The 15,758-nt window shown below is 37.3% G+C and overlaps 1 protein-coding gene and 1 pseudogene across 3 annotated transcripts in view; both read right to left on the bottom strand.

Annotated features, from left to right (window-relative positions):
• Positions 1–15,758, bottom strand: part of Marchf1 (membrane associated ring-CH-type finger 1) — a 968,384-nt gene that overhangs the window by 33,492 nt on the left and 919,134 nt on the right. For all 3 annotated transcript variants that reach the window (XM_033765456.1, XM_033765457.1, XM_010629874.2), the window contains one exon: positions 14,823–15,003. In XM_033765456.1, the coding sequence (XP_033621347.1) occupies positions 14,823–15,003 (181 nt within the window). The remainder of the gene's footprint in view (positions 1–14,822; positions 15,004–15,758) is intronic.
• Positions 15,508–15,626, bottom strand: LOC117286794 (annotated as a pseudogene).

Here is a 15,758-nt window from a genome sequence, read left to right as displayed (position 1 = left end):
TATAATAGTTTCATTCTTCTATAGAAATATATTTCACTTTATATGTTGAGGCTGTATCTGGCACTTTTGCTAAATTTATTTATTAGTCTTGGCAACTTTTTGGTTAGAATTGATCAAATTTTCTCCACAATCATGTAATCTGAAAATAAATACCATTTTACTTAATCCTTTCCAATCTGAATTTTTGTTTTATTTTCTTCTTGCTTTATTGCACTATGTAGAACTTTTAGTGCAATGTTGAATTACAGGTTACGGGTTTTTTTTAATTAAAAAAGATGCTGCACCAATACACTTCTATTTTAATAACTTTTTAAAAACTAAGCAATGTATCATGAATATTGTTGTATTTCATTTTTTGCAGTACTGATGATCAAACTTTAGGGTGCTTTACCATTGGGCTGTATTCCCAGCCATTTATTTATTTTTTATTTTTATGTTTATTGTTTATTTATGAGAGGGTCTTGCTAACTTATCCAGGCTGGATTTGAACTTATGATCCTCCTGCCTCTGTTTTCCAAAGAGCTGACATCAAGGGTGTCCGCTACTACACTCGATGCTGTATTCCATTTTTAACAGTTGCATTGACACTACCACATGGCTCAACCAAAGTCGATCTTACCAGACGTTATTTCAACTATTGCTTGTTTTCTGTGTCATATCTAAGTATTTCTTGCTTATCTCAAAATCCTACAGGTTTTCTCTCGTTTTCCTTTAGAGATGTTACTGCATTTCTCTCACCTGAGCTTCAGCCCTAGCAGTGGCTCAGAGACCCACCTCTGCACTTTGCTTTTCTCCATGTCCCCTCGGCTACCATCTTACTGAAGTTTGCCCTAGTTTTGATTTTTGTGCCTGGCTCACTCACCTGGGTAATCCACTGACCATATACTGCTGTGCACAATGGTGCTCACAGCAATCACCTCGAATGTAACACTGAACTTTAGCTCGAGTCCAGCTCCGTCACGTCAAAACCAAGAAAATCTTAGACAAGTGTTTTCCTAACCTTTGTAGGCTTCAGTTTTCTCATTTGATTTCATGATAAAGATATCTATTTCATGATTCTTGGGCTGATTAAGTGGTATTAGGTACATGACACAGTACAGTGCATGGCACGAGTAAGCAATCAATAACTTCTGGCTGATTACTGTGGCCATTAACACAATGCATCTTGATATACAAGTTGTTCCTGTAAGAAGTCCGTGCCTCCACCAAATTTACTTAATGCTACCCCAGGAGCATCATTTCCTTAAGATCTAATGACTCAATATCCTGGGTATTTTTAAAAAACATTTCCATTAATATACTAGAAATCATTTAATTGATCGAGCTTCCCTCTTTGATTTGCTAAAAGTTTTAGAAGCAAACTAACTCTTCCTAACTATGTACAGGAACGAGGGTACCTATTTTAGTTATGTTTGCTTTTAAAATTTATTTCATTATTTTTCTTTTACCCCAACTACCTTAATGTTAACTTTTTAAATCTTTTTAACTTTAATCTTAACTTTTTTTTTTTTTTTTTTTTGTAAACAGGCTTAAATCTTTTGCGCATTGTGATGGCAAGCTAATAACTTTTGAAGGGTACAACAGGAGAAGGCTGAGAAAGCTTTTTTAGACTGTCTGACATTTAAATGCCTGATCTGTCAAACTCCAATAATGGAAATGAAATAATGCCAATTCCTCAAAAGCGAATATGATAATTTGTACTATTTTATATGGATAAAAATTTTTGGTTTATTGAAATAAGAATGGCAGCTCAAAGGAGCTCCGGTACATTTTTATCTAATAAATGTGTAATAAGAAAATGCTCTGAAACCTTAAGTCTCATTCAGAAACTTCATTTCCAGCCACATATTTATGTTCTGAAACCTTTGGGAATTGTGAAATGAAACATGACTAACTTTTATGCATTCAAATTCCCAGCAAAAATGTAAGGGGAAAGAAGACTTTTAAATATTTGAAAAATTAACTGGAAATTCAAACCAACAGCACTAGGTGATTGACTAGGAATTATTTGAAATTACTATGTAAGGTAAGTGTGACCTGTGCGGTATTCTGTCCAGATTAAGTTCTAAAAAGAAATCACTAGATTGTCAAACTTCAATGAGAATCTTAACAAAACGCAGATTTTTCTGTTAATAGTGACTCAGAAAAAGTCTCAATACAGTTCTTATTACCCTTTCATTAGAATTTTTCATTAAAACAATGGTTGCAGCCCAGACTTTTGGGGAAACACTTTCTTCCCATGACACTGGCCACTGAATTCAAAGTGGGGGTATCGTAGCATCTCAGATTTGTAAAGTAACCCCACTTACATGGGAAGAACTCTCAAAACTGGGCCTGGCCTCTTAAAAAGGGAAAAAATATGCAACAATTGGGTGATTTTAATCCCAGAAAATACTATGTCTTTTCAGAGATTTAATTTTACAATGAGAAAGCTGTTGACTGAAATTAATTTACATGGAAATTAGTCAAAATATGCCAACATTGTTCCTGCAGCTTCAAAAAAATGTAACTGCCTCTAGTAAACATCCTGGCATCTCTTAGGAATACATCTCTTAGGAATATATCCTGTATATTTATATACAGGATATAAATACTATGGGATTATTTTACCTTTAATGCTTTAATGTACACATTATCCCTCAAGTGAAATTCTTCTACTGTAAAACATGATATCTATCTCATAAAAAAGTAACAGCTTTGTGCATATAAGGGATGTGCTTGACCCTGAGTATTATAGCCAATGATTGTGATTTCAGGTCGGCAACATTGAAAATGGTTTTTTAGAGGGGAGAAAACAGTAAAGTTGGTTGCCTTGACAACATGTGACAGTTGCATCAAAAAGATCCATGGCAATGCTGGACCTTCTAGTATGTTAAGATTGCAAGCCATTTACCAAATTAGGTTACAAGAAAACTAAGAACAAAGTGAGACAGTGTTACCCGGCCTGAAATATTAGTTCTTACTTTTTATCATGAACTTCGTTAGAAAAGAGGTGGAAAAATCTAGATGGGCAAAGGTGGTGGGAAGAGCAGGGGGAGATGGGTTTTACTTGAGCCTGCGCACCTCTCCTCTAACCCTGCATATGCCCAAAGGGAATCCAGGAGCTCCTGTCTACTCTGAGTGCTTATCCTGCTAAGAAAAATGCACTTTGCCCTCATTCTGTAGATTTTCTTAGCAACCTCTCACAGGCCTTCTCCCTGAGGAATCTTACCAATGTCTATTGCATCTGCTTAAATAAAGAGGCCAAATAAGGATTATCACAACAAAGCTAGTTATTAGTCACATAGAAAACAAAACGTGCTACCACAGGAGCCCTCCAGTGCAGTTATCCTGGCAGGACAGAGGACAGATTTATTCAGAAAGTTATCAAGCCTCAGAGACACAGCCTGTTATTGAAAACACATTATTGAATAAGTTTGCTTCCTTCCCCCAGCTGGCACCCCTCCATGATACTCTGCAACATTTACAATTTGATGTTCTGCTTCTAAAAATCACCTTAAAGCAGTTTTGAATGGGAGTTTGGATTTTCCTTTCATAAAATGATATTTTTTAAAGAAGGTAAATAGAGCTATGTTTTTCTGTGGCTTAAACTGCGTATGAGTTTTGTTTTCAACGTAGAATCACACTGTGATTCATCAGAGATGAACCCTGTGTGAAGGAGACACACTGTGTGGCTGGGCTGCCCTTTGGTTTTTTTTCCTGGCTTTAAGATTGTGGAGATGAATGAGAACCAGAGGGACACATTTCAGGAGCAAAGGAACTGCCTCTGTAATAACAAAGCTGAGAGGCACTACTAGGGCAAGCCTCTGTGAGTTCAGATAACATAAATCTGCAGACAGTGACAGCTCTAGTACAGGCAGCCCACAGTAACCCAGCTCCTGGGCCATTGTTTGTGAGAGCTCAGAACAAACGAAGCTTTTGTTCCAATTGGCATTTCTATTCTGTCTTCTGGTTCATTAATGCCTAAAGGATGGACCCACCAGCTCCACTAAAGAGCAGAGTTTCTTATTGGGTTTATGTCTGGCAAACGCACAAACCATTCTTTGACGCATATGAATGCAAAGGATGTCAGTGGGTCATTGGGAACATGCCTGGAGGTGCTTTAGAAGGGACACGGAGCGAACACATATAGCGCGGAAGTTACAGGAGAGTGTTGACTGGCTTTAGAATCCATCCTGGAGATTGGTGAAGTACACTTCTGGTATGTCTCAGTGAATCTCGGAATCTTGGCCTCGGGAGTCTATCTGGTCCCTACCTGCTTCCTCTGGCTCTCGCTCCCTCTCTTCTTCTTCTTGGTCGCCATGAACCAGCAGCTTTGGCTCACCACACCCTTTTGCCATGGGGTTTCTGCCTTGAAACCAGCTGACCATGGACTGAATCCTCTTAAAATGTGAGCCAAATTAAATGTCTTTTGAGTTGTGTGCATCAGTTATTGTATCCAGTGATGGGAAAGCTAACACATACAGCATCAGCAATGACTTGCAAACTATATGACAGGCAGAAGAACAGGCATTTATTCGGGAAGCATGCCTAAGAAATAATCATGAACAATTTCTGATTTAATCCCAAAGAACAGCATTTCTTACTTAATCAGGATAATACTCTAGAACATAAAGCTATAATCTGTACTAAATCCTTTGACTTATAGATGGACACTCTCAACAATACACCAACCTTCCATGGAAACACCCTTCACGCTCCCAGGAAACAGGCAATTTATAAGTCAGAATGCATCTGTGTGCCAGCGACTTCATCTCTGAGGGCAAGTTGGCTTTCTGGCCCATGGTCTACTTTGTGTCACCACATATGGGCCAATTGCACTTTGGAGCTATTTGGGTGAAATCACTGAGTCTATGTTTTGTATTCACATTGAAGAATCTGTCTATTTCAGAGAATAAAGATGGCATTATCTAAATAAAATGTGCATCTAGTCAAACGCAATAAATCAAACTCAAAATGAAACACACAAATTCTGGGTCTGTGTGCAAATTTGAACAAGGTAGTGAATAATATTTGAGCATTAGATCCCCTTGATACTTATAAAATAAAAAGACTTAGTAATTGCTAACCTTTTTTCTTTATAGCTCAAGGGCTTTTGGCGTTTCAGAGGCTAAGAGGACTTGATGGGAACAGAAAGATTAAGTCTCTGAGTCAGCCTTTACTTGGCCCCTCATTACTCTTGTCAGAGCATGTGACATTTACCTCTTCTCCCTTGATTCTATTCTTTAACATTTTAATCTTGTTTTGGTAGTCTTGGGGATCAAGCCCAGGGCATCGTGCATGCTTAATCACTGGGCTCCATTCAACATTTTTGAAATAAACTTTTAATTTTAAATAATTTTATGTTTATAGAACATTTCCAAAGAAAATAGAGGTCACTCTAATGTAAAATTTTATACTATCACAACACAGTTGTCAAAACTAAGAAAACAACATTACTAAATTAAGAGATCAATACTAAACTTGATTTGGTAAGAATAGAAAAGTGAACTTGTCATAGCATTGATAGCCAAGGGCTGGGAGGGTCAATGTTATTACAGTATCGTAAAATTTCTCAGTTTCTAAAGTGGTTTTAGTTCCATCATTTTATTCTCCAGTACAACCTGAAAAGCTGGCAGAGCGGAGAGTAGCGCCATCTTTCCACCTCCTTCCTCATTACTGATAAGAGAGAACTGTCTCTCTCAGGCCATAGGATTCACCTTAAGCCACAGAGAAACCACACAAAGGGTTCAAATTCAAGTCTTCCCACAGCATTATATTGTATTCCATCAGGCAAATACTAGCGGAGATACATGGCCACTTCCACCCTACAGAAGTTATATCCTCCTGTCTTGAGGGCTGCATCTTACCTTCAGACAGTTTTGTTTTTTGCCCAAATTCTTTTTATATTTGAACAGATTTTTTTCCCCTTTGGTACCGGGGATCAAACTTGGGACCTTGTGCTGGCGAGGCAGGTGGCAGAACCACTGAGCTACACCCCCAGAATAGATTGTTAATATTTTAAAAATTGAAAGAGACTAAATTAAATCTAAAATTTGGGCCTCTTTTGAAAAAAGTCATCCATTTGGCCACAACCTTCTAAATCTGAGTTCTTTCTTCCCATTAGACTAGTGGGCATATCTATGTCAGAATGCCTTAGTCCTCACCACACCTCGCCATTATGTTACTGGCTATTTATCATCATGAAACTAGACGGCTGTATTCATTTATATTGCTTATCTAGTTCCTACAGTAAATTTCCTATGGGACTGAGCAGCTCTCCATAGACACAGCAATTTTTCTAAGTCAATTTGAGCAAGTTATTTTGTGCATCTTCCTAGCCCGGATTCCCTACACTCATTCAACAACCTTTTCATCTTAATTTTCTTTACTAAAATATTCCCCTAGTGGAACAGAGAGGCAGCTGTGCAAAAGATTTCTTCACCTAAGAATTCCTCCAACTTTGCCTTGAATTGTAATTTAATAGTTAGAATTATGTTAGCCCTGCCTGGAGTTATTAGAATTATTCTCCATACCACTTTCAAGATATGACAACCAACTCATGTTCAAACTCTCTACCTCCTTCCATACCTGGCCAGAATATAAATTCTCTGACGTCAGAGGATTTTTGTTTTATTTGCTACTCCATTGTTAGTGCCTGGGACGGTAACTGATACACAGAAGACACTCATTAGTAGATGTTCCATTAAGGGAAGAATTAGTAAGTATTTGTTGACTGAGAGAGAGGGAGGAGGGGAATCATAACAGCGTTTCTTGGACCTCTTGATGTGGCCTTTCAGACAGAGCTGGCTGTTTGTGTTGTCTTATGTGTGAATAGAAACCAGCAGCAGCTCATCAGTATCTCACTAATAAGCCATTATTCTAATGCAGAAAAGCTTCTGACTCCATATCTTCTTAGTTTTTTTAATTAATAAAAATACTTCATTAAAATATCAACTTGTGTATCAAACCAGTTCTACATTTATAGAAACCCTGGCCATAAAAACAAATTTTTAGAACATATGTTTGAACTCAGCTAATCGAACTTGCTTAGACTTTAAATCTGCTATGTGCCAAGTAGAAACTGGCTTTCAGCCCATCTTTTTTTAGGGTCAGAAGTCTATCATGTATGCCTCGGGGCTGCAGAACAGCTTTGCTGTCAAGAAACACTTGAATTTGCTTTACCTAAGCCTTTAACCACTAGCTTACAACTTAGAAGAAAAAGAAAGCCATGTAGGCTGTGTACCTGTCCTGGATTCTTGTCACCTTTCTGGACGCCTCCTTCCAAATACCTGTTCTCAGGCACTCTCCTTTCTTGTCTTTCTTTTCCCCTCTTTCCATTCCTTCTTCCTCTTTGCTCTTTTTCTCCATACTCTTAATTCTTTTAGTCCTGATTCTTCATTTTCCTTTCTTTGTTAAACATAAAGAAGGTACTTGTTTTTCTCTGGAGAGTAATGAGAAAGGGTTTTGCATTTTTTGAGATAGGGTCTTGCTTTGTAGTGCAGGCTGGCCTTGAACTCATTATGTAGCCCAGGCTGGCCTCAAATGTATCATGGTGCTCCTCCTGCCTCGGCTTCCTGTACTGGGATGACAGGCATGTACCATCATGCCTGGCAGTGATGAGAAACTTCAAGAATGTCTCTTTAGTGCTCGGCTCCCTGCTTGACTTGGCATACTGCCCCGTACTGCAGACATGAAGAATTCCTTCTACACTCTGTTTTCTTCTGAACATCTAAAATATATTTGAAAATTAGTTTCTTTCTTTCTTTTTTTTTTGATAAGTGAATTTCTCACTTTTCTTTTTCATAAAATCAGTTTTAAGTTAGAAGAGACTTTATCAATAAACTTATCCAGTCTCCTCCTTTTACAATGAAGAAACTGAGGCAAGGCTTAGAGAGGTTCACAGTAAGAACCAGAATTAAAAACCTGGCCTTCAGAAGCTGACACAAGTACTCTTTCCTTTGTGACTCAAATGATTATATCCTCTTAGTATTTAGCTATGTTCCTTATAGTTCAGATAAAATGTGACAAAATATTTCTGGTACCCTGAGTCTAGGGCTGTCTGTGATATTAGGAGTACAGAGTCCCCTGGAGGGACCCTTATAATACAGGCATTGACTTGTTCCAAGCAAATCTCTTTTTTCTTCTCTTCATGCTCCCATGAGGAGGGAGCTCCATCAGAGGGAAATCAGAGTCTCTCCCCGCTGTTCCCCAGTGAGAGGGAGAAGGAACTGCGCATTGCTCAGCACCGCTCCACCTCCTGTCCGTTTCCCCACATCTTTCACAATCTAACATTCAGACATTTCACAAAGGCAAGTTCTGCTCTCTCTGTGGCAGCTCGAGGAGGCTGACTTGGTCTAAATATTTCCGTACAAGGTAACAGCCACCTTTGGTGTGGTGATGGGAAGAGTGGTACCGCGTATCCACAAGGGACCCAAGAGAAAAGTAGCCATTGGTGGTACCATCTAGAAAGAAATAGGAAACTGGAATGAAGCTGACTTGTGAGAGATTAATTCTCTTTTGGAGTAATATCTTTCAGTCATTTACCTTTTTTATTATGTTAATAATATTATGCTAGCTTATTGATGCAGGTACAAAGAGGCTAATGACAATAAGTTTAGATAGATCATTTGAAAGTGTTTTTCATTTCTCGCTTGCTTGTCAATTCTGTAGAAAAGGGATTTGATTATATCTAAAACATTTGCTTTTAAAAAGTCATGTTGATTTCCAATGTCTTACTTAAAAAAAAAACAATCAGAAATTTAAAATGCCTTCCTACATTTGATGCTAAGACTTCAGAAATTGAAATGGTAAATTAAGAAAAATATCCCTACAACTGAAAGAGAGGAATATTTAACTGGAAAGAAATTCAGGTATGGAAAGTAATTTAAAACTCAATCATAAGATGATGCTTTGGTGAAATCTTTATGTGTACCTGTAAGTATGTGCTTCTGCACATCCTAATTGGATGCTTTTATGCTTTTCCTAGGGATCATTGGAATATTGATTCCATTACTTCAACTGAGTTCATGTTTCAAAAAATCAGAATATACAATATATAAAAGCATTTCATTCTGTATGTCCCTGTCCTTGCTAAAATAAAAATGGATTTTCTCAAGGGTGGATCATTATCTGGTTATGGACTTCGATAGCAAGGCTAATGCAAGTTAAGTGTTGCTTTTTTTTTTTTCCAAATCTAGAATAGTAACACAAGGTCACATTCTTACTGGCAAGTGAGGTTATATTATTCAAGTATGACTTTTCAAAGAGAGAAACAGAGCTAAAGTAGTATATAATTAAATTTGGTAATAAAGAAGTACTGAAGAGAAACGTTCCACTCAGTCAGTTGCAGCCAACAATAATCACTTAGGGGGTTCTTTATTTTAAATGAGTTTGTGACAGCCTCTGTCAAGTCCTGTTCCACATTCCCAGCCATCTTCTGAATATCCAGCTCCTAAGTAATGTCTTCTAAGTTAGTGCGGGGGAACAAAAGAGAAAGAATCATCATTTTCCTACGTGCTTATAGATACTTTTGGTTTCACTTTTTTTGTTTACATATCTTTAGTTAGGGTTGATCTTACAAAGTTAAAGAATCTTGGTGTCCAGTGCATGTTTGGGATTCCTTATACCATTCTCTCTGGAGTTGTAATATATTCTTGTATCCTTTTCCATCCTTATGCAGTGCAGTATACCCTCTTGGAAGGCAGGAATTTTGTTTTATTTTGGTCATTACTAAAGGTTACTAGCATGTGGTTGATATTTGTTATCGTAAGTCGAGTCAATGAATAAGCCAGGTATCACTGAAGTCCTACTAGGACAATTGTTAAGAATATAATTTGTTGGTGATATGAAATTGTGTCTGCCTGGAAGGCTACTATGTTTATGAGTGGAAGCCTCAGAAAAGAAGAAGCTCTTTGGTTTCTCAGAAAATTATATATTTCTATTTTGAGCAAATAGTTCTATAACAGTGATTCTAGATGAATAAATATGCCTTTGAAATAGCAATTGACTTACTAGTATTTCATTTAAAGACAAAGATAATATCCATGTGAAAAATCTCAAGTATCTATGAGGAAAAAACATCAGACACCAATAAATTCCATCTCATAATTGTTTGACACAGACATGCTGCAAAATTATTTAAATTGCTGTATGAATTTTAGTTCTGAGAGTACCAATGTATTAAGGCACTAAAATTTAAAAAAATCCAATAATTTTTAGTGGAAAGTTTAATGTCTTATTAAACAGGTCGATACACTTTTTTGGACAAATGATCTTCTTTTTGTTATTCCATAGTTTACCCACGTGTTCCCCTTTCCGATGGAATCAGCCAAGTAACTTATCGGAAGCCTTCTCAGTGAATGAAGCACAGAGAAGGTGAGGGAAGCAGTGTGTAAGTGTAGATAATGCCAGGTGCACAGTGAAAAATCATTGCAAAAAACGTATCCTGCTCTTCTGGAGCGTGTGAGTGGGAGACAAAATAATTTCCTAAGAATGTTCTAAATTGTGTATACTTCCTGTAGGGCTAATATAATAATAGACCCAAAACCTAGCACAAGAAAACAAGAGAATGTGCATGCATTGTAAATTATATATATATATATTTTTTTTTTCACGAAGTTTAAAGAAAGTTTTGTTTGGATTATGTGAAGGTTTTCTTTGCCTGCAGGCTTGTATACAGGATTTATGAAGAAATGGAACAACAGAACTGAGTTCCACTGATAGAGGAATAGCCTGGAGATTTCAAAATTTTATATGTTGAGGGTTTCTTATCATATAACCTCAAGTTCCTTGAGTAAAATTGAGAATTAAGGAGAATGCAAAAAGGAACTCTAAAATGATGTCAGTGTCCACGCCTACTAAAACTTTTGCCCGTTATCGAAATAGAGTCTTGCAGAAGTGCCTGTAGAATTGCCTGCAGTCTTCTGTATTCCCAATTCTATAAGTTCTGATTTTATTGTTTAAAGTAGAGAAGGAATAGCTATGTGAATTACTGAATGAGGATATTGGAGGAGGAGCAGTGTGTCCCTCACACTCCAAAAATAGGGAAGGAGAAGCCACAAAATGCAGACACACAGAAAGGCTTTCAAAATGCAGAAGTCTGGGGAAACCAGAATGAAGACAAAAGTTTTATATGCACTTTAAACAACTAAAGTTAGTGATTTTTCAGTTTGCAAAATATATGATGTATATATAGTATTATGACTGTTATTAGGAGATGATATTGGGTAAAATATCCATGTTTAAGAAGGAAGATGCAGAAGTGTTTTAGAACAATTTCTTTCAAAACATTTCCACCAGAAGTGGTTTAAGTAATAACTAATGCTTCTGTGCTTAAGCAAAGCCTGTCATTTAGCAACAGCAAGGCACAAAATGCAATAAGCGTGAGATCAGAATCAAGGCTCTCTTGTGTGTGTGGCACTGGGAAAGTTTGTGATTCTGTCTCATTTTTCTCAACAAATGGGCTTGATGTATACCTACATAAAATGAGATTTAACGAGGACTAAATTAGTTAACAGAGACAAAAACTAAAAAGATGCATGGGATTGAAGATTTTATATTATGAATTTACCAAATCATTTCTGTATGGAAAATTATTTAAAGAAATATTTTAGGAAAGGATATAAAGTTGTCATTAGCACTTGCTGTTCTATAAATTTGTCTTCATACCGATGCCTGTTTTCTTTCATTCCAGAGTGACTGAAATAGGAACCCATGAAATTCTTCAGCTTCAGAGTAAGAAATTAATTCATGTTTCTAATCAATATTGTGTACTTTTCCAAATTTCACTGCATAATCACTGTGCTTTCTTTATTTGTGATTTTCTGACTTTTCTGAGCTCTGAGAATTACTTCTGACCCTGGGTAACTCAGCAAATTAATGGGACTTTCATTGAATGTTGTAAAAATAGCTGAGCTACTGACTTAAAGATGATGAAAGTTACTTTTCCCTGAATAAGCCCTTGATTTTATTTTGACTTTAAAGATTTTCTTCTGGAAACATTAGGATACCTTGATGAATTTGCTAACTATGGAATTTGGAGAAGTAATAGTAATTAATGGAGTAAGTCTTTATTGGTATCTTTAAAGACTATTAAGCTCCAGGCTTCATCAGACTCTGCAGATCTGTACCTTTCTTCTTCCAAAATCCTTTCACTTAAACAGAAATCTTGACTCCATTGGCTAAAGGTAGAAATTCAGAATCATTAGCTAAATTAATTGTTTCATGGGCTTGGTCTTTAGAATGTTACAAACTGTAATGGAATTACTGAGTTGAGAGCAATTAATTGGATGTACTTCAAATATATTCTAACCTAATGCTACACCTGGCACTCTTTATGGCCACTTAAAAACTACCAAAAGAAAACTGTTGATGAATCCCAGTGCCATCAAAACAAACCATCTAGAACAGCTTAAATTTGCCTCAGATCTGTGTAGTTTATATCACCTCACAATCTGAAAAGGCATTTCAGATATCACCTCTTAAGTATTATTTCAGTTCCCTGTACTTTAAAAGAGGAAATGAGAATTTGAAATAGTTTTTGTAGATTTTCAAAGCCCATACATCCTACAAGGAGGAAGAGAATGTATGTGCTGCACACGTAGGAGCCAAATTCAGATTCCTTCAACAGGCTGTAGATGAGTGAAGATGGATTGATATCTTAGGAAAAAGAGTAGGGAATGAAAAATGGGAGGGACTGGAATACTAATTGTATTTTAACTGGCCAGTTACCACTGAGCCCCATGGGTGATTGTCAAATGGGAAAGTGGTCCCAGGAAAACCATGCACTAAGATTTCTGAACAAATTTAGATGTGCAGAATTTTAAATGAAATCCTCATGCATTTTAATGTTGGTAACAGATATTTAAGTTATAATCCCATGGGTCAAATAAAACATGTCAATGGGCTGCCAGGAAGCTACATCTGGATTGGCTTGTGTGTATGTGTGCGTGTGTGTGTGTGTATTGAAAATGAAGGATGTTGAAATACAATTTTATTGTTCATCAATTCTTATGATCAACCAAAGGATTTTTTTTTTTACAAGAAACGAGAGCATTTCATTAATCAGCAGATATTGGCTCCCATAAGATTACAGCAACATATTTATTACCATGAATAATGAATATTTTAAAAGGAAGCTGTATTTGCTTCTTTTCTGTTTATAAACAGGTTGATTGAGAAAAGAAAAAGATATCCTATAGGGCTGTAAATTATTATTGGTAATTGATATTAAGAGAGGATCTACGTAGTATTTAAGGGCTGATTCTACAAAAGTTAAGGGTAGAATAAAGACTTTTAAAGTTCCTTTCCAGCATCATGTTTAGATCATTATACCAAAATGGGAGAGGAATGGTAATGGAAGATGCAATGAAGAAGAGACAATATGGATATGCTATTATTCTAGCCCATTGCTATTAAATTGAAATAGTATGTTTGGCAAAGGTGAAATGAAAATTTTGTACACAGAAAGGGTGGGGATTGATGAAGAAATACACAGCTGCAATGACACAATGTGTGGTTCCCCGAGTGATAAGAAGAGAAATTTAGAGAATCCTGGAGTCCAGTGTGTTATTTAGCCACTCCAAACAGTACATCGCATCTGTTTAGTGGATAAAGCAAAGGACAATGAAAATTCCTATTTCTGGTATTGGTTGCTCTGGGACCAGAAAAGGAATAGAATGTCACCTTTTGGCATTCAGGTCACCACTTATGTCAAAAAAAGATGATGCACATCCCAAAGGCACCTTGTACATAGTTTTTGATATCTATAAATCATTTACAGAGTTTTAAAAATTAGAGCTGTCACAAAACCAGGGAATATTATTCTGTCTCCATAATTTACAAAATTAATGAATTATAGTGGCCAGCCACCAATCAGAGGCCACTGGAATAGTCTCGTTTGCTTTTCATCTTTGCTCATTTTGGAACCCATCACGTTTATTTTCAAGTAATGTTCTCTCTGTTCACTTTAGCTCTGCATTTAATTTAAATAAAAAAGCAGCTCTAGGCTGATTCATTATTTAAATTGCAGTCTCCACACTCCCCTTTGGAGACCGAGGCATCCATATACATGTAAAGCTGCAGTTAGGCAAAAAGATGAATAAGTTACATACTAATATCCAGGGGCCCAGCTCTCAAGCATGAATTATATAAAGTTCATTGCCCTTGTTTTCATCCTTTCAAGCAGTCCTTTGGTAGCTTTGAGTGAGATGTTAACTTCATACTTAGCTCATAGTGCTACCTTCATTCCTTAGAAAAAGATAACAAAAATGAAGAATCTGAAGGCCATCTTTACAGATTATATCTCTTACAGCTTGGTGCATGATGTAGAAAGTAATATGTTTTCTATCTACCCTAATTATATATAAGACATCAAACCAATCCTGGAATGAAAGTAAACACACACAACAGTTCGCACCTTACAGAAGAAATTAAAAAAAAATAGATGAGTTCATATTGTTTCATGCAGCCTATCTTCCAGGCTTCTTGGGAATTAACCTCAGTAAGTCCAATGTTCTCCAGTTCTCACCAACGCAATACGTTGAATTTTGTATAGTATACATCCATATCCATTTATGTTTTTCCAAGTATATGCACACACTTAGTTTGAACTGTGGAGAGTGATATGGAGAGCAGAGGTCCCAGAATATAAAATAGAGGGAAAAGGAATGGCTGCCTGCAAAGACTTGCCTCCTTTTTGAACAATAAGCTGCATACCGGACATGCGTCAGTCATGGACATTTGCGTGCTGTAAGGATCTTAACTGGGGAAGGAAATGGATTTTTAAAAGCAGTGTATTGTGCAAGCTCTGTCTCTCCAACCAGACTGTGCTGATACTTTACCTTCCGGAGGGGCTTGAGCTTGGTCTCCATGATGAAGTCGTACTTGCAGAGTTCGCAGCAGCGCGTGTCTGAGCTCTTGATCCACTGGTGGAGACAAGACTGATGGACAAAGCGCAGGGTCCCCGTGCAGCGACACGGTGTGATGAGGGGGCTCTCCTCATCCCCCTCACAATGACAAATCCTGGGGAAGGACAAAGCAGCCTGTGTGAGTTCTCCCAGAGAGCATATCTCACCATTAGAGTTCCACACTTGCCTGTAACAGAAACTGCCATCCAAGAGTTAGAACACAAAGACATTTCACTCCAGCTTGGATGCTAGAACTGAACCTATAATCAATATTACTTATTTTAACTTGTCTGGTCACTGCTAGACTCAAGTCATGTTATTTTAAGGTGTTAGTCACCAGCACATCAAAAATACTGTACACTGGGCTGGGGATTTGGCTCAGTGGTTCCGCCACCTTCCTTGCAAGTGCAAGGGCTTGAGTTTGATTGCCGGTACCACTCTCCCCCCAGCAAAAAATTACTGTACACCGTCATTTCATTACTGAAGCCAGTTTTTTTTTTCTTTTTTTTGGTGGTACCTGGGATTGAACTCAGGTCCTTGCGCTTGCAAGGCAGGCAGCAGAACCACTGAGCTAAATCCCCGGCCCAAAGAAAGAGGACAGAGGACAGAAGGGCACAAAAGCCTACGGCACCTGGTATTCCCAGGCAGTCTCCCATCCAAGTTCTAGCCAGCCCCAACCCTGCTTAGCTTCCGAGATCAGAGAAGATCAGGCCTGGTCAGAGTGGTATGACCATAGACCTGAGGCCAGTTTTAAGAGCATAAGTATTGAGCTATGTCCCCTGTTTAATCTGTTGAATAGGTTAGTCTCTATGTGTTTTCATATATATATTTGTGTATGTGTGTGTGTGTGTGTGTATACATATACATATA

Source organism: Fukomys damarensis, unplaced genomic scaffold (assembly GCF_012274545.1).
Source record: "Fukomys damarensis isolate Sample0158 unplaced genomic scaffold, DMR_v1.0_HiC HiC_scaffold_18, whole genome shotgun sequence".
Taxonomy (NCBI): Eukaryota; Metazoa; Chordata; class Mammalia; order Rodentia; family Bathyergidae; genus Fukomys; species Fukomys damarensis.
This window is presented reverse-complemented; position numbering and strand designations above follow the sequence as displayed.